Genomic DNA, 24,661 nt, shown 5'->3' with positions numbered 1-24,661 from the left:
GGTTTATGGGGTATAGAGTGTGTTTAGTGTGTGTATGTGAGTGTCAGGGGAATAGTGTGTATATAAGGGGTATAGAGTGTGTGTGTAGTGTGTAAGTGCAGGAGGTGCAGTGTGGATATAGGGGTATAGAGTGTGTATTGTGTGTTAATGCAGGGGCTGTAGTGTGTATGTAGGGGTATAGAGTGTATGCAGTGTGTTAATGCAGGGGGTGTAGTGTGTTTGTGTGTTAGTGCAGGGGGTGCAGTATGTTTGTGTGTTAGTGCAGTGTGTGTTAGTGCAGGGGAGCAGTATGTTTGTGAGTTAGTGCAGTGTGTTTTAGTGCAGTGTGTTTTAGTGCAGTGTGTGTTTGTGTGTTACTGCAGTGCGTGTTAGTGCAGTGCGTGTTAGTGCAGTGTGTGTTAGTGCAGTGCGTATTAGTGCAGTGTGTGTTTGTGTGTTACTGCATTGTGTTTTAGTGCAGTGTGTGTTAGTGCAGGGGAGCAGTATGTTTGTGAGTTAGTGCAGTGTGTTAGTGCAGTGTGTTTTAGTGCAGTGTGTGTTTGTGTGTTAGTGCAGTGTGTGTTTGTGTGTTACTGCAGTGTGTGTTAGTGCAGTGTGTGTTACTGCAGTGTGTATTAGTGTGTTACTGCAGTGTGTGTTAGTGCAGTGTGTGTTAGTGCAGGGGAGCAGAATGTGTGTGTGTTAGTGGTGCAGTGAGTGTTACTGCAGAGTGTGTGTGTGTTAGTGGTGCAGTGAGTGTTACTGCAGAGTGTGTTTGTGTGTTACTGCAGTGTGTGTGTTAGTGCAGTGTGTATTAGTGCAGTGTGTGTTTGTGTGTTACTGCAGTGAGTGTTAGTGCAGTGTGTATTAGTGCAGTGTGTGTTAGTGTGTTACTGCAGTGAGTGTTAGTGCAGTGTGTGATAGTGCAGTGTGTGATAGTGCAGTGTGTGTTAATGCAGGGGAGCAGAATGTGTGTGTGTTAGTTGAGCAGTGAGTGTTAGTGCATTGTGTGTTTGTGTGTTAATGCAGGGGAGCATAATGTGTGTGTGTTAGTGGTGCAGTGAGTGTTAGTGCAGTGTGTGTTTGTGTGTTAGTGCAGTGTGTGTTTGTGTGTTAATGCAGGGGAGCAGAATGTGTGTGTGTTAGTGGTGCAGTGAGTGTTAGTGCAGGGGTGCAGTGTGTGTAGTGTGTTTGTATGTGTATATGGCCTTAAATTATTATTATTATTATTATTAAAAAGTAAAAAAAAAAAAAAAAAAAAATCAATTTATTCCCCCTTTTAACTTTTATGGGGGGGAGGGAACATTCACATACCTGGTGGTCCAGTGAGGGGGGGGGGGGCTACGCCACACACACATCCCTGGCGGTCCAGCGGCAGGTACAACCCGCAGGGTACAGACCATCTCTCTCTCTCCCTCTCGCGAGCGCCGTTTTTTCAGAGCGTTGCCGCGGGTTACCATGGCAACGCTCTGATAATCTCGGAGCTCGCGAGAAGAAGAGAACGGAAGCTGCTCGCCGTGCGCGGAGGGAGACCGGCTCCCTTACCGATCTCCCCATCGGCCCGTGATGGGATAGAACTCCATCTTGGGGCCGGTCCTGCTGCGCATGGGCCGGCAGGGGAGATCTCTTGATCTTTCCTGCCGGCCTCGGCCAATGGCCATCGCGGCCCACCGGGCATTTGCCCGGTTTGCCCGATGGCCAGTCCGGGCCTGGTTATAATCAATAAAACTATTTACGTCAACTGTTTTAAAATGTGTTCGGCTTCTAATTTGGTCATTTTCAATAAAAATGTCAAGATCTAAAAAGTTAATACTCAGGGGGCTAATTACATGTGTCAAATTAATACTCCATGAATTGTGGTTAAGAGAATCAATAAAATCCAATAGAGTTTGGGGACTGCCTTTCCATATGATAAAAATGTCATCTATGTAGCGTTTGTAGAGGACCAGACTTGCCCCGATGTCCAATCTGGAGAAGACATGTTTTTCTTCCCAGTAGGACATAAATAAATTTGCATAACTTGGGGCAAATCTGGTCCCCATGGCAATCCCCTTTGTTTGCAGATAAAAATGTTCCTCAAACCAGAAAAAATTGTTTTTGAGAATCATATTAATCCCCTCCATAATAAAGTCTATCTGTCCTTCTAACAAGTCCCCAAACTGAATAAAAAAATGGTTAGTAGCCTCACACCCCATACTGTGTTGGATATTGGTGTAGAGGCTACTAACATCACAGGTGGCCATCACAAAAGAGTCCTCCCATTTAAAATCTTCTAAAATTTGTAAACGGCTCATGGTATCCTTCAGATATGCTGGGCATTTCGGGACTAAATTTTGTAAGAAGCTGTCAATATACTGTGAAAGGGGTGACAAGAGAGATCCAATCCCAGAGACAATAGGTCTCCCTGGTGGATTTTTGGGGTCTTTGTGTATCTTGGGTAAGATATAAATAACCGGAATTCTGGGAAATTTTACATCTAAAAATTCATATTCTTTCTTGTTTAAAATTTCTTCTTTAAGACCTTTTTCTAAAAACGTTTTATAATTGGCTTTAATTTTTTCCAAGGGGTTACCACAAAGTTTAGTATAAGTGCCCAAATCTCCCAATTGATTATAAATTTCTTTTAAATAATCTTCTTTCTTCCAAATGACTACACCCCTTCCCCCCCTTATCAGCTGGTTTAATAACTATTGTTTTATCCTTTCTAATTTCTTGTAAAGCCATTTTTTTCTTTTCTAGTTAGATTTCCTTGTTTATTATTAAGTGGTTTATTTTTTCTTAAGTCTTTTAGGCATGATTTCTCAAAGGTTTTTATGCAATCTGATTTTAGGTGACTAGGGTAAAATTTCGATTTTTTTCTTAAAATTGGTGTGTTTAAAAGGATTTTCATTAAACGCTTCTGTATCTTTATTTTCTGTAAATTTATTAAAAAACTTTTTAAGACATAACTTCCTTGAAAAACGGTGGATATCTAAAAAGGTTTCAAATTTATCTATCCCACAAGTAGGGGCATATTTAAACCCTTTACTTAAAATTTGCTCATGAATTGGAGTTAAAAGTTTTTCTGATAAATTAAAAATTCTTATTTTCTGTTGTTCTTCATTTCTTTCTTTATCTATCTCCTTAATGTTCTCTCCTCTTTCCTTCTTTTGTTTAGCTTTTTGCATTCTACTACCTCCTCTTCTGTTTCTCTTATCCTTTTTGTTGGGGTTTGTGTTTTCCCCCTCCTGTCTGTGAGTCTGGACATTGAAAATCCTAAAAAAGGCTCTATATTTCTGTCTCTATATTTCTTAAATGTTCAAACCTATTAGATAATGGGATAGTTGATGTTTCCTTTTTCTGTCCAGTCCATTTCTGTCTTTTTATCCTCTCTCAATCTTATCGGATTATTTCTATACTGCGGGTATTCTCGTGATTGATTTGTTTTTTTCCCTTTTGTTTCTGTTTGCAATCTGATCCTTTCCTTATTTAGAAAAAAAAATGCACTTTTTTTTGGTCTTATATTCCCACTTTTGTAATCCTCTTGATCTCTTATTAGCTTCCTTTTCTTAGTTTCAATCACAGATCTCTCTATGTCATGGATTTTTTTTAGTCATTTTATTAATTAGATCCTCCAACTCCTCCATTCCAGAAAATGGTTCTAGTTGAGTCTGGATTTTATTAATATTCTCATCTAACTCCCGAAGGGTAAGGGTTTCCTGCTCTATAATTATCCCCATTGTATGTTTGGTAAAGGATTCTAGAGCTCCATTCCAAATATTCATAAAATTCTTATTTACTTGTATTACTCTACAGTCTATATTGACAAGTTCCTCAATAAACATAATACTTTTATTCATTATATGTATTTTAGATGATACATGTAACTCAGTGTGCAAATTCCTTCTAATGGAATATCTTTAAATACATTTCTTTAAAATATAACAAACACAAATGTTTTCTTCTTCTCAAGAGATAAAAAGACATAAAGGGAAAAAGGAGATTTGAAAACTTGTCAATATAGACTGTAGAGTAATACAAGTTATATTTACCCTTTTAAGTGTATTATGTATATGAGCAAAGAAATGTATCCATTTCACAGTTAGTGAATTGTAATTTTGGAAAGTTGCCATATTATAAGCCTGAATTAAGGTTTTTCCACGACCGTAAAAAACCCTCCGAAATAAGAGACTCTCCCTCCCACACCTACACGTCAGGATGACGAACACGGAAGTGAAGGGGGTAACCACAGACGCTAGGATGCCCGGATACCGGTTGCGTCAGAAAAGGGGAGGAGCTGAAAACCACGGGAAGAATAAAGACAGCGAAAAACCCTTTATTTAAAACAAGCTTATGTTGAATGGACTCACACTTTGAGAAAGGCTTCGGCTGAAATGCGTTAGTGTGGGGAGAGTGGAACTGCTGTATTTTATCCATTTATTTATTGCTGCTGCTGTATTTTGAAATTAAACCTTTTAAAAGAAAACCTGCATCCTGGTTGTTTGAAAGAAAGGGAGAAAATCGACAGTCAGCTTTTCTGGTCACCAGCTATCAATACTCCTTATCCATTCAAAGCTCCTAGTCTGAGTCAGCTTCTAAGTGACTCAGTAATATGTGAGTGTGTCTAATTATACACCATTTTAAATTTCATTTTGACGTTATTACCCTATGTATTTTTCCTAATTTTGTATTTACAGGATTTTACTGAATTATAAGGGTAATATTTTATGTTTTATATTTACAGTTGATGTGTGCTCTCACCATCTTTTACTATATTACTTTCACGAATTTTAGGTGTGGTGGAGTGACCTCATAGGTGATTGAAGCACCCTTATTTTTTGAATTTTAATCTGATATACGCACTTTATTTTCTACTGTTATACACTTATCACTCTGTTATATTGGTTTTAATTCAATATGTCTATATCACAACTAAGAAAAAGTTGGCACAAAAATATGGAAAGCAAATTTGATCTTAAAATAGATCAATCTAATGCAGATAAAGTAAATAATAATGATTTAGACACTATCTGTAACCAACTTGAAAAATTGTTGATAAAAGAGATGAAAATCAAATGGGAGATTTTCACATTAGAAAAGTATATCATTTTACAAATCTCACAGAGAGGTCTTAGATTTTACAAATTATCAACCTTTGAGCAGGAAAATAAGAATTTTATGAATATTTGGAATGGAGCTCTAGAATCCTTTACCAAACATACAATGGGGATAATTATAGAGCAGAGAACCCTTACCCTTCGGGAGTTAGATGAGAATATTAATAAAATCCAGACTCAACTAGAACCATTTTCTGGAATGGAGGAGTTGGAGGATCTAATTAATAAAATGACTAAAAAAATCTATGACATAGAGAGATCTGTGATTGAAACTAAGAAAAGGAAGCTAATAAGAGATCAAGAGGATTACAAAAGTGGGAATATAAGACCAAAAAAAAGTGCATTTTTTTTTCTAAATAAGGAAAGGATCAGATTGCAAACAGAAACAAAAGGGAAAAAAACAAATCAATCACGAGAATACCCGCAGTATAGAAATAATCCGATAAGATTGAGAGAGGATAAAAAGACAGAAATGGACTGGACAGAAAAAGGAAACATCAACTATCCCATTATCTAATAGGTTTGAACATTTAAGAAATATAGAGACAGAGAAGCCTTTTTTAGGATTTTCAATGTCCAGACTCACAGACAGGAGGGGGAAAACACAAACCCCAACAAAAAGGATAAGAGAAACAGAAGAGGAGGTAGTAGAATGCAAAAAGCTAAACAAAAGAAGGAAAGAGGAGAGAACATTAAGGAGATAGATAAAGAAAGAAATGAAGAACAACAGAAAATAAGAATTTTTAATTTATCAGAAAAACTTTTAACTCCAATTCATGAGCAAATTTTAAGTAAAGGGTTTAAATATGCCCCTACTTGGGGGCGGGGCCTGACCGTCAAGATGGCCGGACGCACATGCTGAACGCTCCAGTGGCAAGGGGCATAATCTGAGCCCTCACGGCGACCCGCTGAGCCTGGAACAGCATACCGGACGGCAGAGGTTAACCAGCACCTAAAGCGGCACCTAACGGTATGCGAGGCATGCAGCTCCGACCGCGGAAACCGGAGCTGAGCAGCAAGGCCTACCAATTTCTGGGACAAACGGACCGCAGGGGAGACGGCCGCTCTCCTGCGGCTATCTTAAGCTACGACTTCGACTTAGGCACCCGTTCCCCCCCCTTTGGACCGGCGGGGGTCATCCCGGTCCCCACCAAATCAGGGCAGATGATATCACAAGCCTCTGCTTTACCCCGCAGCCTGAACAACGTGGCAAGTGGGCCACTCAAGATGGCGACCGAGACTCAGTGGCTGCAACCCGAGCCAGACCATCAAAGCAGCCAAAGACACTACACGGAGGAGCAATACGCTGAAAGACTGGACAGGCTCTTTCGGAGGCTCTGGAAGCGACTGACGCTATGCTGCAGATGGGAATCACCTGTTCCGGTGGGAACGGTAAGGAGGGACGAGGAGCGGAGCTGGACCAGACCCACACCGGGCAAACCACGCAAGGCTAAAACCACAGCCCGCCCTGCAATCCTTCCTGGGTTGAAGGCCCCCCGGAGAATACCTCCACGGCACCGACCACACCGCCGGAAGCCCGACCGTCGCAGGCGACGGCAGAACACCCGAGCTCCCCAAGGCGCCCAACAGAGGGTAGACCCGGCCTCGTTTATGAGAGCACGAGTCTGTGGACAGCAGGTGCTTGCCTTCATTCCGGCCTGGGGCTGGATCGCCCCCTCCTTGCACCAACGGCTCACCGGTCTCTCGCTAGCCCGCCCGGCTCATGGATCCGATCTGCCCAGCAGGGGTATCGGCTGATAGATGGCCTGCACGCCCACAACCCCACTACCGGTCATGGAATCTTGGTGGACAATATAGAGTGTTCCTCACTAGCAAAACGACTCTACATGAAGTGTACACCAGGACATTTCTTCCCATACACTCATGAACCTCACCAGTGGGCCAAGGGGTATCACACCTTTGTACACCTTACTTGTCGCAACACACACACATGTTTTAAGTTAAGCGCAGTTTGAGCAGGCCCCCGCCACGGAACACTGCAGATATGTTTCAAGCGCATTAAATATGCTAAATATGTTCATGTGTTCTCAACCTTATAGATATCATACTGCTAGACCAGCTGAGTTGAACCTATCGTACAATAGTTTAACTACCATATGAGCGAATACTGCAGGGATTTAGCGAGTTTGTAAATGGTTGTAAGGCTATGACTGTGCTAACCCAGCCCTCCTGGGCATTATGTGTTTCTTGTCTGTTCGCACATAGTATAGCTTGCACCTCACGTTACATAGACTCAGATCTGCCTTAATAACTTCAAGCTTGCCTATTAATCTCGTTGACAGGCTGACACTTATCTAGCGAGGTCATTATCGTAACCTGTCTTATGCCTGCATCTATTTTAAATCCTGTGATGCCTTTAATTGTGAGCTTAATTCTTGATGAAACAATCGTTTAGTTGAAGCTACCTTTATAATTGTTACTTTACGCGTGCCATTATCATATTAAGAAGCTTGCTTAATATAAAATATAAAATGAGGCTGTCATTCGATGGAGATGTACTACTGTGTTAAAGCGATCCCACTCTGTACAAATACTGTGCATCCCCTCTTCTTTATTCTGTACCCCATTTAACTCGTGCCTCAATAAAAGAAAGATTGACGAGAAAAAAAAATATGCCCCTACTTGTGGGATAGATAAATTTGAAACCTTTTTAGATATCCACCGTTTTTCAAGGAAGTTATGTCTTAAAAAGATTTTTAATAAATTTACAGAAAATAAAGATACAGAAGCGTTTAATGAAAATCCTTTTAAACACACCAATTTTAAGAAAAAAATCGAAATTTTACCCTAGTCACCTAAAATCAGATTGCATAAAAACCTTTGAGAAATTATGCCTAAAAGACTTAAGAAAAATTAAACCACTTAATAATAAACAAGGAAATCTAACTAGAAAAGAAAAAATGGCTTTACAAGAAATTAGAAAGGATAAAACAATAGTTATTAAACCAGCTGATAAGGGGGGGTGTAGTCATTTGGAAGAAAGAAGATTATTTAAAATAAATTTATAATCAATTGGGAGATTTGGGCACTTATACTAAACTTTGTGGTAACCCCTTGGAAAAAATTAAAGCCAATTATAAAACGTTTTTAGAAAAAGGTCTTAAAGAAGAAATTTTAAACAAGAAAGAATATGAATATTTAGATGTAAAATTTCCCAGAATTCCGGTTATTTATATCTTACCCAAGATACACAAAGACCCAAAAAATCCACCAGGGAGATCTATTGTCTCTGGGATTGGATCTCTCTTGTCACCCCTTTCACAGTATATTGACAGCTTCTTACAAAATTTAGTCCCGAAATGCCCAGCATATCTGAAGGATACCATGAGCCTTTTACAAATTTTAGAAGATTTTAAATGGGAGGACTCTTTTGTGATGGCCACCTGTGATGTTAGTAGCCTCTACACCAATATCCAACACAGTATGGGGTGTGAGGCTACTAAGCATTTTTTATTCAGTTTGGGGACTTGTTAGAAGGACAGATAGACTTTATTATGGAGGGGATTAATATGATTCTCAAAAACAATTTTTTCTGGTTTGAGGAACATTTTTACCTGCAAAAAAAAGGGGACTGCCATGGGGACCAGATTTGCCCCAAGTTATGCAAATTTATTTATGTCCTACTGGGAAGAAAAACATGTCTTCTCCAGATTGGACATTGGGTCAAGTCTGGTCCTCTACAAACGCTACATAGATGACATTTTTATCATATGGAAAGGCAGTCCCCAAACTCTATTGGATTGTATTGATTGTCTTAACCACAATTCATGTAATATGCATTTGACACATGTAATTAGCCCTCTGAGTATTAACTTTTTAGATCTTGAAATTTTTATTGAAAATGACCAAATTAGAAGCCGAACACATTTTAACCCCTTAAGGACCAAACTTCTGGAATAAAAGGGAATCATGACGTGTCACACATGTCATGTGTCCTTAAGGGGTTAAAGCAGTTGACGTAAATAGTTTTATTGATTATAACAGTTGTCATTTTAAGCCATGGTTATCCAATATACCAAAAGGACAGTTCTTAAGAATTAAAAGAAACTGCACGAAAGAACAAGATTTTGAGGACCAGGTTAAGATTTTAGAAAAACAATTTTTAGAGAAAGGGTACGATAAAGGAATTTTAGGAAGAGCATACAAAGAGGTAAAAGAAAAGGATAGATCAAACTTTTAGAATATAGGTAGAAAAAGACAAATAATGAAATAAAAGAAATCATCCCATTAATTTTTAATTTTAATTCTAATAATAAAGACCTACGTAGGATTGTGAATAAAAATTGGCATGTTCTTAATGTTGACGATGAAATTCGCCCGTTTATAGATAATACACCAAGACTCCTTTTCAGAGATGCAAGCAATCTAAAACAAATCTTAACCAGTAGTTTTTTAGATAAGGAAAAGAGGGAATGCCCAAATAACTTTTTAAAGGAACAAAAGGTTTTTTTCTATTGTGGAGTCTGTAAGGGATGTAAAACGAAATAAAAATAACAGGAAACTTTTGAAATTTAGCTCTTTTAACTCAAATAGAGAATACGAAATGAAACATTTTATAACATGTAGTACGGTGGATGTTGTGTATATGTTAATATGTCCATGTGGACTACAATACATAGGGAAAACGTCACGTCCCCTAAAAACAAGGATTAGAGAACATATATACAACATCCAAAGGAAATTCCCGAATCATAGTGTGCCTAAGCATTTTATGGAGCATCACAATGGAGATCCAAGTTTTTTGGACTTCCTTGCAATAGATCGTATAAAAATCCATTGGAGAGGTGGAGATAAAGATAATGCACTCAGTAAGACGGAAATGAAATGGATTTTCGATTTGGATACGCTCATACCGAGGGGGCTTAATGCCGACTTTGAAATAAATAGTTACATTTGAATTTAATTTTATCAAAAGCCATTAATCTCCTTTATAAATAAATAAAATAATTGTTTTAAAAAATGTTTTAGCTAAATATTAATTGGATATTCATTTCGGAAAATTAAAGCCTTTTTAAATGGTATATACTGATATAAAGGTTTTTGAAAGTTTTTTAAAAAGTTTTTTATAATAACCTTTTTAATTATCTTTTTATAGACTCATGTATTTATAAAAAGGGGAAGACTATCTAAATCTGTTTAGTTTTATAAAAATTATTAGAAGTAACAATTGATTTACTAATCCGTTTTCTTTTCATTATGTCATGGATTTTTTCTAATAAATCTCCTTTTTCCCTTTATGTCTTTTTATCTCTTGAGAAGAAGAAAACATTTGTGTTTGTTATATTTTAAAGAAATGTATTTAAAGATATTCCATTAGAAGGAATTTGCACACTGAGTTACATGTATCATCTAAAATACATATAATGAATAAAAGTATTATGTTTATTGAGGAACTTGTCAATATAGACTGTAGAGTAATATACTTAAAAGGGTAAATATAACTTGTATTATGTATATGAGCAAAGAAATGTATCCATTTCATAGTTAGTGAATTGTAATTTTGGAAAGTTGCCATATTATAAGCCTGAATGAAGGTTTTTCCGCGACCGTAAAAAACCCTCCGAAATAAGAGACTCTCCCTCCCACACCTACACGTCAGGATGACGAACACGGAAGTGAAGGGGGTAACCACGGACGCTAGGATGCCCGGATACCGGTTGCGTCAGAAAAGGGGAGGAGCTGAAAACCACGGGAAGAATAAAGACCGCGAAAAACCCTTTATTTAAAGCAAGCTTATGTTGAATGGACTCACACTTTGAGAAAGGCTTCGGCTGAAACGCGTTAGTGTGGGGAGAGTGGAACTGCTGTATTTTATCCATTTATTTATTGCTGCTGCTGTATTTTGAAATTAAACCTTTTAAAAGAAAACCTGCATCCTGGTTGTTTGAAAGAAAGGGAGAAAATCGACAGTCAGCTTTTCTGGACACCAGCTATCACTACTCCTTATCCATTCAAAGCTCCTAGTCTGAGTCAGATTCTAAGTGACTCAGTAATATGTGAGTGTGTCTAATTATACACCATTTTAAATTTCATTTTTACGTTATTACCCTATGTATTTTTCCTAATTTTGTATTTACAGGATTTTACTGAATTATAAGGGTAATATTTTATGTTTTATATTGACAGGATTTATATCAGGTAGGGAGGCTAGGGATAGCACTCTGCGAGCACTGTCAACCCAACACCTAGCGAGGCGATCAGGAGACCGAAGCTGAGAAAGCATTTGACTGGGTGAACTTTGGTCCTTCCTTATGGCTATACTGCGGGAGATGTGATTCGGTTGTAACATGCTGAAATGGATAAGTGCACTCTATAGTTGCCCCAGCCAAAGTACCTGTGAATGGTGCTCTCACGGATGCTTTTCAGATAATGGGCGGAATGGTACGAGGCAAGTGTGCCCACTATCCCAAATGCTATTCGCACTAACCCATTCTTGTAGGCCGTACGGAAGTCTGATCATTTTAGAGGTTTTGCCTGGAGGCCAACACCAACGCTTTTGCAGACGACCCACTGTTCTTCATAAAAGATCCAAGGACCACTCTGCCTCAGTGGGTGGACCTGTTCGAGACAAATGGCGAAGACTCTGGATTCAAACTGAATATGTCCAAGTGTGAGGTACTCAACATCACGGTCCCAGTAGCAGAGAATGACACCAGTTTCCATTCAGATGGTGCACTTTCCACATGACATATCTAGGAACGGTTCTCATTAGGAACCCAGAGGACCTATACCAAAATGAATTTTATACCTCTTCTACACAGCATACAGCAAGATTTGAAGATGTGGTCTTACCCTCATATATCCTTGCTGGTTTGGAAGGATTGCAGTCCTAAAAATGAGCTACCTAGACTCCTTTATCTATATCAAACACTTCCCCGTGCCCTACCCACAGCCAAATGCGCATCTCTACGATCCTCTATGATACGGTACGTGTGGAGTGAGGGCCAGGCAAGACTCCGCCATGAAATACTATGCCTTCCGATGGACTGGGGCGGTCTTGCACTCCCCGACTTCCGTAAATACCACCACTGTCCTACAAGAATACTGGAATGGCATATCCACCTGATTCACAAACAATGGATTGAACTCGATAAGGGTCACCTACGACCATCCCTTCTTACGGCAAAATGGAACTCAAAAAAGCCTACACAGACAGATCTAGAATTGACCTCCCCAGTGACACAAATGTTAAGGGATTGGGACAGCATCAGGGGAGCCTCACATTTATCTGCTACACAGAGTCCGATGATTTAGATACCACATAATGTTCAAATAGGGCATGGCCTACCACCTATAACATGGGACTTCCTGGGTGGCGGCGACTCTCTTCCAATCCGTAAGCTCTTGAACAACACGGGCATGATACCACTGCTGGAAATCCACCGTCGTACACACAAATCAGATATTTCTACCAGAAGCTTTCAAATAGGGATGCGATACACACAGCCTCACATGGTTTGAGGGTCTCTGTGATGGCAAAACCAATGTGGACAGAGCAGTGTCCCGCATATTCCAACATCTCCTTGTGGGATATCTAGAGAGTAAAAGTCCTTCAATGATGCTCGATGGGAGAAGATACTGATACTTCACCACACGTGCTCCCCTAGCTCCAAATATCAGGAATCCAACTATAAATTCCTGGCGTTTTGATACAGGACACCCGACAGAATTTTCCCAACCGTGCCCAATGTCTGCTCGAGATGCGGAGTGGGACCAGGAACGGTAACACATACATGGTGGGAATGCCCGCACATAGTGCCATTCTGGGAGGAAGTGAAGCTGAAGGTGGATATGGAGATGGTACTACTGCACTCCACGCCGACAACCGTCGCAGCATACAAAAAAAAAAAAATATCTATTGACATCTATTAGACGCAGCCAGATCCTTGATTCCGTTACATTGGAAGAAAGATACGACCACGAGGACGGGAAAATGGATGGACAGGGTGGAGGAGTCTGTCCAGGCCTCCCTGAGTGGAACCGACGAGAAACATGTGGAACGCTGGCGGCCGTGGTTGGCTTACGTTGAGTGAGGGATGTGGGGACGAGCACAGTTTTAGATATTGGTGATGGACTGCTCCCATCCCCCTTTGGTCCACTTCCATGGGAGAAGCCCTCCTGGCACCCTAAATCCCACATCACTTATTCCTGACTACCATTTTATACTCACTGACTCCGTACACCAAGCATGTCAAACATGCAGCCCACAATTAATAATTTTGTGGCCCGCCTGCCCTGGGGCCGCTTTCAGGTGTGGCTGCGACCAGCAAGACAGGAAAAATATTTCCTGATTCTTGCTCTCCCGGCCACAAGAGGGCAGTGTGGCTGTGCCACTCCCCCTTACCTCCTGCTCGCAGTGCCAGAGGAGCATCTGGCCTGCTTGCGCAGGGCTGGAGCTGGAGGATGGACAGCTAATCGTCTAGTTGGAGAAAAGGGGCTTGGGTGAAGGGGCAGTGTATTAATTTGAGGGAGGGGGCATTCTATTCATAGGAGGGAGGGAGGTGGCACTGTATTAATTTGGGGAGGGAGGGGGCCAGTATATTCATTTGAAGGAGGGAGGGGGGCAGTACATTAATTTGAGGGAGGGAGGGGGCCAGTATATTTATCTGAGGAGGTAGGGGGCCAGTATATTAATCTGGGGAGGGAGAGGGGCAGTATTTAATTTGAGGGAGGGGCCAGGAAATTAATTTGAGGGAGGGAGAGAGCCAGTATAAATATTTGAGGGAGGAAGGGGGACAGTAAATTAATTTTGGGAGGGAGGGGGCCAGTATATTAATTTGAGGGAGGGAGGGGCCAGTATATTCATTTGGGGAGGGAGGGGGCCAGTATATTCATTTGGGGAGGGAGGGGGCCAGTATATTCATTTGAGGGAGGGAGGGGGCCAGTGTATTCATTTGAGGGAGGGGGCCAGTGTATTAGAGTGGTGGTGGGGGTGGGTGGGGGGGCAGTGTGTTAATTGGGGGAGGGAGCAGTGTATTAATTTAAGAGAGGGAAGGGGGGCAATATATTAATTTCGGGAGGGAGGGGGCAGTATATTAATTTGAGGGTGGGAGGGGGGCAGTGTATTAATTTGAGGGAGGGAGGGGGCCAGTGTATTAGAGTGGTGGTGGTGGGGGGGGCATAGTGTGTTAAATTGGGGGGAGCAGTGTATTCATTTAAGAGAGGGAAGGGACAGTGTATTAACTTGGGGGAGGGAGGGGCCAGTGTATTAAATTGGGGAGGGGTGGCACTGTGTTATTGGGAGGGGGGGGGGGCAGTGTATTAATGGTAGGGAGGCGGGCAGTATATTAATGGGAGAAAGCATTGGATTGGCGGAGATCATCAAGTTTGATGTTCTCAGCCAAAGTGAAGAACACACTTATAGAACTTCAAAATAAACAAGATAACATAATTTGTTTTTTTACAGCTGTGCAACAGCATACGTTCACTATTTCAGTCCCATTACCAAACTTTTCTTAATATGTCAAGGTAGTTGGACTGAAACGTTGGTTTTATGCAAATGCACGTCTCCTTAAAGCAGCACTGTCATGCCGAACTTACCTTTCCTCAATCTCTTCCTCTTCTCCCCCTCTCTCGGGATCTGTTATTCTTTTCTTCCTGTCTTCTTTAGTTTTCTTAAAAATCATAAGACAAAGTAGGGACTCTGTCTTATGGAGGATTCCTCCGCTTGACCAGCTCTGACCAGCGGAGGAGCAAAGTGTGCTTCATTTCCGCTGGTCAGAGCAATTTTCCCATGATCCCTAGCTTTCCTCCCTGTTCCCACAATGCTTCCTGTCAGTATTGCCGAACGTCCTGTCACTTAGACAGAACGCCGGCAAAACTGCCGAATTGCATCCTAACAGAATGAGAAGAGGTTCTCCATTGGTGTTAGGATGCAATTCGGTACTTTGTTCGGATCGGAATTTCATTCTAATGAATGAAACTCCGATCCTATTCATTGCTGTGGCTGCATCTTGCAGCCGCTTAGTAGATAACTCTCTAATTCCCACGGTATCAGGGAGCTAACTACTAAAAGGCTGAAAGACCAATTCAGGTCTTTCAGCCAAATTTACTAACACTAAGTAAAAATGACTTGGTATTAGTAAATAATATGCCCCTACTTGCTATACCGCGAGTAGGGGCATGTCTAGTAAGCAGTGAGCAGCCTGTGGCTGCTCACTGTAAAAAATAAAATAAATGTAAAAAAAATATTGCCCCCCACCCCTAAACGACGGGTGGGGGCCGTAAAGTAAAACAAGGGAGGGAGACCTATTGTTCCCCCCGCCCCCACCTCTGAGCGGTGGGTGGGGGCCATAAAGATAATGAGGGGGGGGGGACACCTACTGTCCTCCCCCCCGGCCCCCACCCCTGGCCGGCAGGTGGGGGCCATAATGGTAATAAGAGGGGGGGGGACCTACTGTCCTCCCCCCCGGCCCCCACCCCTGGGCGGCGGGTGGGGGCCATAATGGTAATAAGGGGGGGGGAACCTACTGTCCTCCCCCCCCCGGCCCCCACCCCTGGGCGGCGGGTGGGGGCCATAATAGTAGTAGGGGGGGACCTACTGTCCTCCCCCCCCGGCCCCCACCCCTGGCCGGCGGGTGTGGGCCATAATAGTAGTAGGGGGGGGGACCTACTGTCCTCCCCCCCTGGCCCCCACCCCTGGCCGGCGGGTGGGGGCCATAATGGTAATAAGAGGGGGGGGGACCTACTGTCCGCCCCCCCGTCCCCCACCCCTGGGCGGCGGGTGGGGGCCACAATAGTAGTAGGGGGGGGGGACCTACTGTCCTCCCCCCCCGGCCCCCACCCCTGGCCGGCGGGTGGGGGCCATAATAGTAATAAGGGGGGGGGGGGACCTACCGTCCTCCCCCCCGGCCCCCACCCCTGGGCGGCGGGTGGGGGCCATAATAGTAATAAGGGGGGGGGACCTACCGTCCTCCCCCCCCCGTCCCCCACCCCTGGGCGGCGTGTGGGGGCCATCATAGTAATAAGGTGGGGGGACCTACTGCCCCCCCCCCGGCCCCCACCCCTGGGCGGCGGGTGGGGGCACTAAGTAAATTCCCCCCCCCCATCAAGGTGACTAGGGGTCCCCAAGCCCCTAGTCACCCACCCCCCACCCAAATAAAAAATGCCCCTACCTACCCCCCTCACCCTAAAAAATAGTGAGGGGGGGGGAATAAAATTGCTAACCTGTAAAGTAAAATTAAACTTACCATTCAACGTCTTCTTTTTTCTAAAATCTTCATTTTTCAGCCCCAAAAAAGGGCAAATAAAAAACCATGATAGCCGTCGAACTAAAAATAAAAGAAAAAACCAGAGCGCACAAAAAAATAATCCATCTTCACCCATGGAGGGCTCCGCGCAGACTGAGCTCCGCAGGGCGGGGCAAGGCTTATAAAGCCTTGCCCCGCCCTGCAATTAGCCTAAGAACACTCTGATTGGTGGGTTTAAGCCAATCAGAGTGCTCTTTGTTATTTTACAAGCGTGGGAAAGTTCTTTGGAATTTTCCCACGCTTGTAAAATGACACAGAGCACTGTGATTGGATGGCTTGAAATCCATCCAATCACAGTGCTCTGTGTCATTTTACAAGCGTGGGAAAGTTCTTTGGAATTTTCCCACGCTTGTAAAATGACACAGAGCACTGTGATTGGATGGATTTCAAGCCGTCCAATCACAGTGCTCTGTGTCATTTTACAAGCGTGGGCAAGTTCTTTGGAATTTTCCCACGCTTGTAAAATGACACAGAGCACTGTGATTGGATGGCTTGAAATCCATCCAATCACAGTGCTCTGTGTCATTTTACAAGCATGGGAAAGTTCTTTGGAATTTTCCCAGGCTTGTAAAATGACACAGAGCACTGTGATTGGATGGATTTCAAGCCATCCAATCACAGTGCTCTGTGTCATTGTGTGTCTCTGTGGTGGGGGCCTGAGGGGAGGACAGTAGGTCCCCCCTCATTCCCATTATGGCCCCCACCCGCCGCCCAGGGGTGGGGGCCTGAGGGGAGGACAGTAGGTCCCCCCTCATTCCCATTATGGCCCCACCCGCCGTCCAGGGGTGGGGGCCGGCGGGGGAGGACATTAGGTCCCCCGTCCCCCCCCCCCCTTATTACCCTGTTTTTTTTTTTTTTTTTACAGTGAGCAACCACAGGCTGCTCACTGTTTAGTGGACATACCCCTACTCGCGATATAGCGAGTAGGGGCATTGGGGAGATTTTAATCTCCCTTGTGCTATTATGGGGGTCATATTGACCCCCATAGAGTGAGGGGGGACCTGGGGGGCTTATGAAGTGGTGGGGAGCTCTGCTCCCTGCCGCTTCTATAGTTACATATTACAAGGAGGGAGCTGCACGCCGGTAGCTCCCTCCTTGTAATAAACCGAACAAACAAACACTGATACTCAGTGTTAGTTTGTTCATCTGATTTTTTTCTATTCATTCATTTGTCTGTCTGATGAATGAATGAATAGGTGAAATTCCCGTTCGCATGTCCAGGTGTTTCACTGGGCATGTGCGGGAACCTCACGGTCTGTGTAGTGTGGGTAGATGACGTGTCCCATAGGGACTTCACCTACCCACACAAAGATGGCGGCGCCCTGAATATAGATCGGGGCAGAAAATAAAGAATAAAAAATAGGTAATGTGGGGGGCTTAGGGGCATTTGGGGGTAACTAGGGGGTCGATTGGATGTAGTTGAGGCGGGAGGGGGGTTAAAAAAAAAAAACGGAATTCGGCATGACAGTGCCGCTTTAAAATAAATTCACTCTTTTGTTTACTTTGAAGTCCTACAAGGGTGAGGACGTCCAATGTCAGTTAGGCAACTTTTTTATACTGTACTTCTATAAATAAACCTACGTTTCTATTAAAACTGACATTTTAATTTTTTGCGGCCCACAGAAACGCAAACCCTGTTTGCCCCATCTTAGCCTTTGAGTTTGACATGCTTGCCGTACACCAAATGATGCACATTGTTCGCATTATATAATATATACCTGTGAGTCACATTTTTAGCTCACATGCATGCAACCTATCCACTAACTCATACAATGGGTTAACTGCTGTTCTTTTGTGTCCCTAAGTCTCACACTTTATGAGGCTAAACCATGATGTACAGATATGATGGAAATATATTTGTAACAATGTCGTCGATCACTCTCTGCACTTCTGATATTGCTTGTGGGACCTGCGTGTCCTCTATACTTGACATACCTTTTCCACATGTATGTGCTCATTGTGGGTAATAAGCTTTGATTAGCAAAAGAACAAAAAGAAGGACAATGACACAGAGAGTCTCGAAAGAAGTTGGATATTTTGCTTGTAAGTGTCTTTTGGGAACCAACCCATACAATGTATGAACTGGTGACACTGTATGGGGCAATGCTGTAAAGGGGCAAATAACATGTTTTGTGTTATTAAAGCCATAGTTCTTGTTTTTGTTTTTTTTAATGTCAGGGGAAAGAGAACATATAAAAGTCTGGCTTAATGTAAAAATGTGTGTGTTAGGAGGAGGGAAAGTAAGTTGGCCAAATATTTTTTACCAAATGAAGAGGCTTGGCTTAAGGAATAAATTACAAGTTAAAAATATAATAGCGCAGTTCTAGGATGAATGAAATGTCATAAATACATACAGCCCACAAAAAAAGATTTTAGATTTTTAGGAAAAACAATCAAATAATTTCGTTCTTGTATGTTATAATCAAGTAGCACCTTGTGCCTTATACCTTAAGTTCCTCTGTTAGAGGGTGGGGTGTCCATCTCTTCTCTGAGAACTGATAATTTCTAAATTCTTGCTCAGCAGGGTAAATAAAAACTTCTATAAACTCCTTCAATTTATAGTAGAGGTTTTGAGCTTCCCCAGAAAGTCCATCAGGAGAGATTATTAAAATACCTCTTGAAGCAGCATGTAACGAAGCATCAGATGAAGTGACAAATGTATTGTTTTGTGTCTGTCTAAATTTATGGCTTTTACTCCAAGTGCTGTAAGGTCGTTTCCCCGAGGTTTCAGAATTTGCTCTAGGAATAGACTTAAAAACCCTAAATCCTTCCTTTGTAGCAAAATCCCATGCAGTGTTGGCCATGAATGTTGCCAGTTTTCCTCCAGCATCTGCATTTGCAGAACTAGCCTGCCCTGGAAGAGTTGAACATAAAATCAGGTTTAATAACTTCTGAAACATCTACTTTGTTAGGAACACAGTAAACAGTAATGTGGTGTTTATAGTAGATAAAATGAGAAAACAAACACTCTATCCTGAACGATACTATTTAAATTATAAACAGTCTGATTACGCAACACCATCATCACCACCAGATAGACGCAACCACTGATTCTGCAAACTACAAGTTCTTTCTAAACTGGAGGATAACTATAGGAGCTAAAAACAGCAGAGGTGAGGCCAGTACAGCAGACTCCTGCAAAATCGTTTTGACTCTTTGCTAATGTAAATTTACACCTATATCTACTACCTGTGAGTGATCGTTTGTATACGCCTTGCAAGATTGCAGCGATTCTGAAAAAGGAGAAGGCCATGTAGAAATTCCAGTTTGAGATCTTAGGTATTCCCATGTTATTACAGTACTGTTCAAAATATTCCTCTGCCGTGGGAATTCCCAGCTCTGACAAGTCACAGTGATTTAGTCCTGAAAAATCAAAGTGAATATAACATAGCATAATATAATTACACAGAATAGTACAATGACAATGCATAGTACTATATATTTTACAGATTAAAGAGGAATAAAAGAAGCTAGGAGAGGAGTAAGATGATGGAGAAAAAATATATTTGGGGAGATAATAAGGAAATTAGTTCAGATGATGCAAATGTGAAATAAAGTTTAATCTCAAATCAAGACACTGAAATACTTTTGTTGTAGCCCTCTTGGCTCCAAATGTTGGCTAATTTTAGTCAATATATCAGGAATATATCATTCAATTTAAGGGTTTGTTAAATTTAGTAAATCGTCTGCAAATTGTTAATAATTGACTGTAACATTTGAAACACTTTTTCTGATAACCCAAAAAGCGCATAGGATCTGCAATGCATTTAAAGGAATACTCTAAGCACAAACAAAAACTTTAACTTAATAAAGCAGTTTGGGTGTATAAATCATGCCCCTGCAGTCTCACTGCTCTATTCTCCCATGTAGGAGTTGAATCACTTTTATTTGTTTAAGCAGTATGTGTCTCATATTGCCTATACACATACTTTCTGACTAAGAAGTCTACTTTTTAAATTTCACTTATTGCAGTGTGTTTAAATCAGTGTCAAACCATATTTTTATTTCTATAGTCACTGTGGTCCATATGTGCAGTGTAATGTGTCAAAATAGTCTGAATCCTTCCTTTGTGAAAACATGGCCCACCTAGACTCAAGTTGGCTACAATTATACAGGGAGTGCAGAATTATTAGGCAAATGAGTATTTTGACCACATCATCCTCTTTATGCATGTTGTCTTACTCCAAGCTGTATAGGCTCGAAAGCCTACTACCAATTAAGCATATTAGGTGATGTGCATCTCTGTAATGAGAAGGGGTGTGGTCTAATGACATCAACACCCTATATCAGGTGTGCATAATTATTAGGCAACTTCCTTTCCTTTGGCAAAATGGGTCAAAAGAAGGACTTGACAGGCTCAGAAAAGTCAAAAATAGTGAGATATCTTGCAGAGGGATGCAGCACTCTCAAAATTGCAAAGCTTCTGAAGCGTGATCATCGAACAATCAAGCGTTTCATTCAAAATAGTCAACAGGGTCGCAAGAAGCGTGTGGAGAAACCAAGGCGCAAAATAACTGCCCATGAACTGAGAAAAGTCAAGCGTGCAGCTGCCAAGATGCCACTTGCCACCAGTTTGGCCATATTTCAGAGCTGCAACATCACTGGAGTGCCCAAAAGCACAAGGTGTGCAATACTCAGAGACATGGCCAAGGTAAGAAAGGCTGAAAGACGACCACCACTGAACAAGACACACAAGCTGAAACGTCAAGACTGGGCCAAGAAATATCTCAAGACTGATTTTTCTAAGGTTTTATGGACTGATGAAATGAGAGTGAGTCTTGATGGGCCAGATGGATGGGCCCGTGGCTGGATTGGTAAAGGGCAGAGAGCTCCAGTCCGACGCCAGCAAGGTGGAGGTGGAGTACTGGTTTGGGCTGGTATCATCAAAGATGAGCTTGTGGGGCCTTTTCGGGTTGAGGATGGAGTCAAGCTCAACTCCCAGTCCTACTGACAGTTTCTGGAAGACACCTTCTTCAAGCAGTGGTACAGGAAGAAGTCTGCATCCTTCAAGAAAAACATGATTTTCATGCAGGACAATGCTCCATCACACGTGTCCAAGTACTCCACAGCGTGGCTGGCAAGAAAGGGTATAAAAGAAGAAAATCTAATGACATGGCCTCCTTGTTCACCTGATCTGAACCCCATTGAGAACCTGTGGTCCATCATCAAATTTGAGATTTACCAGGAGGGAAAACAGTACACCTCTCTGAACAGTGTCTGGGAGGCTGTGGTTGCTGCAGCTGCACGCAATGTTGATGGTGAACAGATCAAAACACTGACAGAATCCATGGATGGCAGGCTTTTGAGTGTCCTTGCAAAGAAAGGTGGCTATATTGGTCACTGATTTGTTTTTGTTATGTTTTTGAATGTCAGAAATGTATATTTGTGAATGTTGAGATGTTATATTGGTTTCACTGGTAAAAATAAATAATTGAAATGGGTATATATTTGTTTTTTGTTAAGTTGCCTAATAATTATGCACAGTAATAGTCACCTGCACACACAGATATCCCCCTAAAATAGCTATAACTAAAAACAAACTAAAAACTACTTCCAAAAATATTCAACTTTGATATTAATGAGTTTTTTGGGTTCATTGAGAACATGGTTGTTGTTCAATGATAAAATGAATCCTCAAAAATACAGCTTGCCTAATAATTCTGCACTCCCTGTATAATTATATATATCATTGGCCCAGTTTGCTATTACTGTCCAGCTTGAACGATGCAAACTTTAATAAAATTATATTGCACAGAAATAATTGATATGTAGGGAAATGATAAACCAACGCTCATAAAAAAGTGTCCATATGTCGCGCATACCTTTTTGGATAGGTAGGTCTGGTGGCAGGTAGTGAGTTATGCAGTTGTAAGCCACATCTGATATTGGATCTCCCAGTGTAGACAATTCCCAGTCCAAAACACCAATCACTTCCAGTTTGTCAGGATAAAATATCAAGTTATCCAATCTAGATTCCATTAATAATAAGATAATATGTGAGTGTACCGTATGACATACACTTAACCTCACTGTGCCCTGTGGTTTTCTATATTTACTTAAGCAAAAGCATATATATATATATATATATATATATATATATATATATATATATATATATATATATAAAACTTTATAGAGCCTGTAAATAGAAAAATATGGATCCATGCTCCAATGGGTGGAGAGAACACTATATGTTGGAAGAGGTTGATCTTAGGGTTTTGTACATGGATTAGAAGAGTGACAGCAATTGCAGAATGTAGAACAAAATGTAATGATACTTGCTCAAAAGAACCCCACAAAACATTAGGTCAGGAAAGAAGGATAAAAGAGATATGAGAGGAGTGGTCAGGACAGATTACATAGGAGGCAGAGAAGGGATAAGCGTTGGACAAATGTCCAAGAGAAAATCTATTTAAGCAAAATGTCCAATGAAATAAATAAAAGAAGGAATAATGAATGAAAAAAGGAAAATATTAAAAAAAGGTTCTGAAGGTGAAAGGAATAAGAATGTGTCCGAGAGTGAAGTGGGAGGGAAAGGATTGCAAACAACTTTACATACCGAAAAGTGTTAATACCGAAGGATTAGATTCAGACCTGCTTCTCCAAATTCTTACTCTTTAGCATTACCTAAAATCTCCATGTACAACAGATGTCTTCTGGTCCTTCGGAAGATGTTGGGGAAGCCATTCAATAAGCCTTTCCATGTCAGGAATACTTTGAGTCTCACTAGATCTATACTGCTTGGTCCATATTTGCACTTGCCGCTTAATGTAAGCATCTAATTAACACAAACAGCAAGGGGTTTATTATGTTGTAATTTCATGGACAGGCCAAAATAATTAATATATTTAAGAGACACTTCGTAGTACATTAGAATTAGATTTTGTAAAGACACCAAAAAGTAAATTTTAGGATAATACTATTAAAAATATTTAATAAATGTCATATTTACAGTTTGTTATAATTTTATTTTTATAGTATGTCTATAGTCAAAGAAAAATTGCAGCAGTTACCATGTTTCCCATAATCCTCTAGTCCAGCTGCCTTGATGTCCACACTGTGAATCTTACACAGCACTTGGTTCATTGCTGTATAAATGGCTCTTCTTTCTCTTGCTTCCATTCCTGGTAGGGCTGGGTCTTTAAAGATACGCCCAGGGGAATATTCCATGAGGTAAAATGGAGTGCCGATTATGCTAATGGGAACACAGAAAAAATGCATTGACATATCCGAACAATGGACATAAAGACTGTTTCTTAGAAGGCTATAAGTTGACACATGTACTGCATAAAGTTATGGTGGTGAGTGGTCTTACCTGGAGTCTTCACAAAGACTGATCACCTTAGGTACAGGAATTCCAGCTTCGCCAAGTGCTTTCATAATCCTGAAAAAATACATTAATTTGTTCTTAATAAAACTGTCTTTCATTTTGCCTACCATTTTAAAGATTTTTTTTTAACACAGTATATTAAAACGAATAATGTTTCCTAGCATAATGGGAGTCTCTTCCAATTAATTAAATTAGCCAAATTTTCTCCAAAACAAAAGCTCCTCGTTAGAAACTCCTCTCATGACATCAAACATGGAAAAGTGCAGAAATCCTTCAGTTGGTATGAGATTTCTGGATTTCTATACATGTTACATGGTAATTTCCTATTATTTAAGTTTATCAAGAGTCAACACATTGAGGTCTTGAAGCTTCAGCCACTACAATTCAGTTTTATCCCCAATTGAAGGTGTCAATAGAAGTCATTTATTGTTCCCTGGATTGACTGTTATATTGCGATTTTATACAAATACGTCACATACCTGTATTCTCTCTCCACAGCGTGAGCTGCTGGAAGCAGTTTTCCCGGTGGTTTCTTGCGCAGCACTAACTGCTTTTCATTAAATTGCACGTAGTAAGTAGGATTGGATTGTCCATGACTGAACTGACGAAGAATTAGGGCGTCTGGAAATGTTTATATAGACATATTATATACTTTCAGATGAGCTTTTAATGTCAGACTTAAATTCAATGATCCTTATTGATCTTCTCAATATCCCACTATGAATTCAACTAAATCAGTATGCTGAATGCTTATTTTAATACTTAATATTGAAATTATTAGTATTATCTATACCACGGTATATCTCTCAGTTGTTTGCTATTTTATTGTGTTAGTAATTGTATTAACTCATATAAAGTAGTCTTCTTAAATGTGGACTATACATTTTATAGGAAAACAAAGGACAACAGTGTTAGGTGTAGCCTGGCATCCATCTATTCACAGACAGGAGATGACATTACGATAAAACAATCTGCTTGTTTTCCTG

The 24,661-nt window shown here is 41.2% G+C and overlaps 1 protein-coding gene across 1 annotated transcript in view; it reads right to left on the bottom strand.

The window, feature by feature from the left end:
• The window catches only part of ACAD10 (acyl-CoA dehydrogenase family member 10), a 139,842-nt gene that overhangs the window by 39,658 nt on the left and 75,523 nt on the right, over positions 1–24,661 (bottom strand). The window contains exons 7-13 of the mRNA XM_063454248.1: positions 24,155–24,296; positions 23,661–23,729; positions 23,359–23,540; positions 22,973–23,123; positions 22,168–22,313; positions 19,535–19,708; positions 18,793–19,199 (exon numbers count right to left, since the gene is read on the bottom strand). Of these exons, the coding sequence (XP_063310318.1) occupies positions 18,793–19,199; positions 19,535–19,708; positions 22,168–22,313; positions 22,973–23,123; positions 23,359–23,540; positions 23,661–23,729; positions 24,155–24,296 (1,271 nt within the window). The remainder of the gene's footprint in view (positions 1–18,792; positions 19,200–19,534; positions 19,709–22,167; positions 22,314–22,972; positions 23,124–23,358; positions 23,541–23,660; positions 23,730–24,154; positions 24,297–24,661) is intronic.

This window comes from Pelobates fuscus, chromosome 5 (genome assembly GCF_036172605.1).
Source record: "Pelobates fuscus isolate aPelFus1 chromosome 5, aPelFus1.pri, whole genome shotgun sequence".
NCBI classification, from domain to species: Eukaryota; Metazoa; Chordata; class Amphibia; order Anura; family Pelobatidae; genus Pelobates; species Pelobates fuscus.
This window is presented reverse-complemented; position numbering and strand designations above follow the sequence as displayed.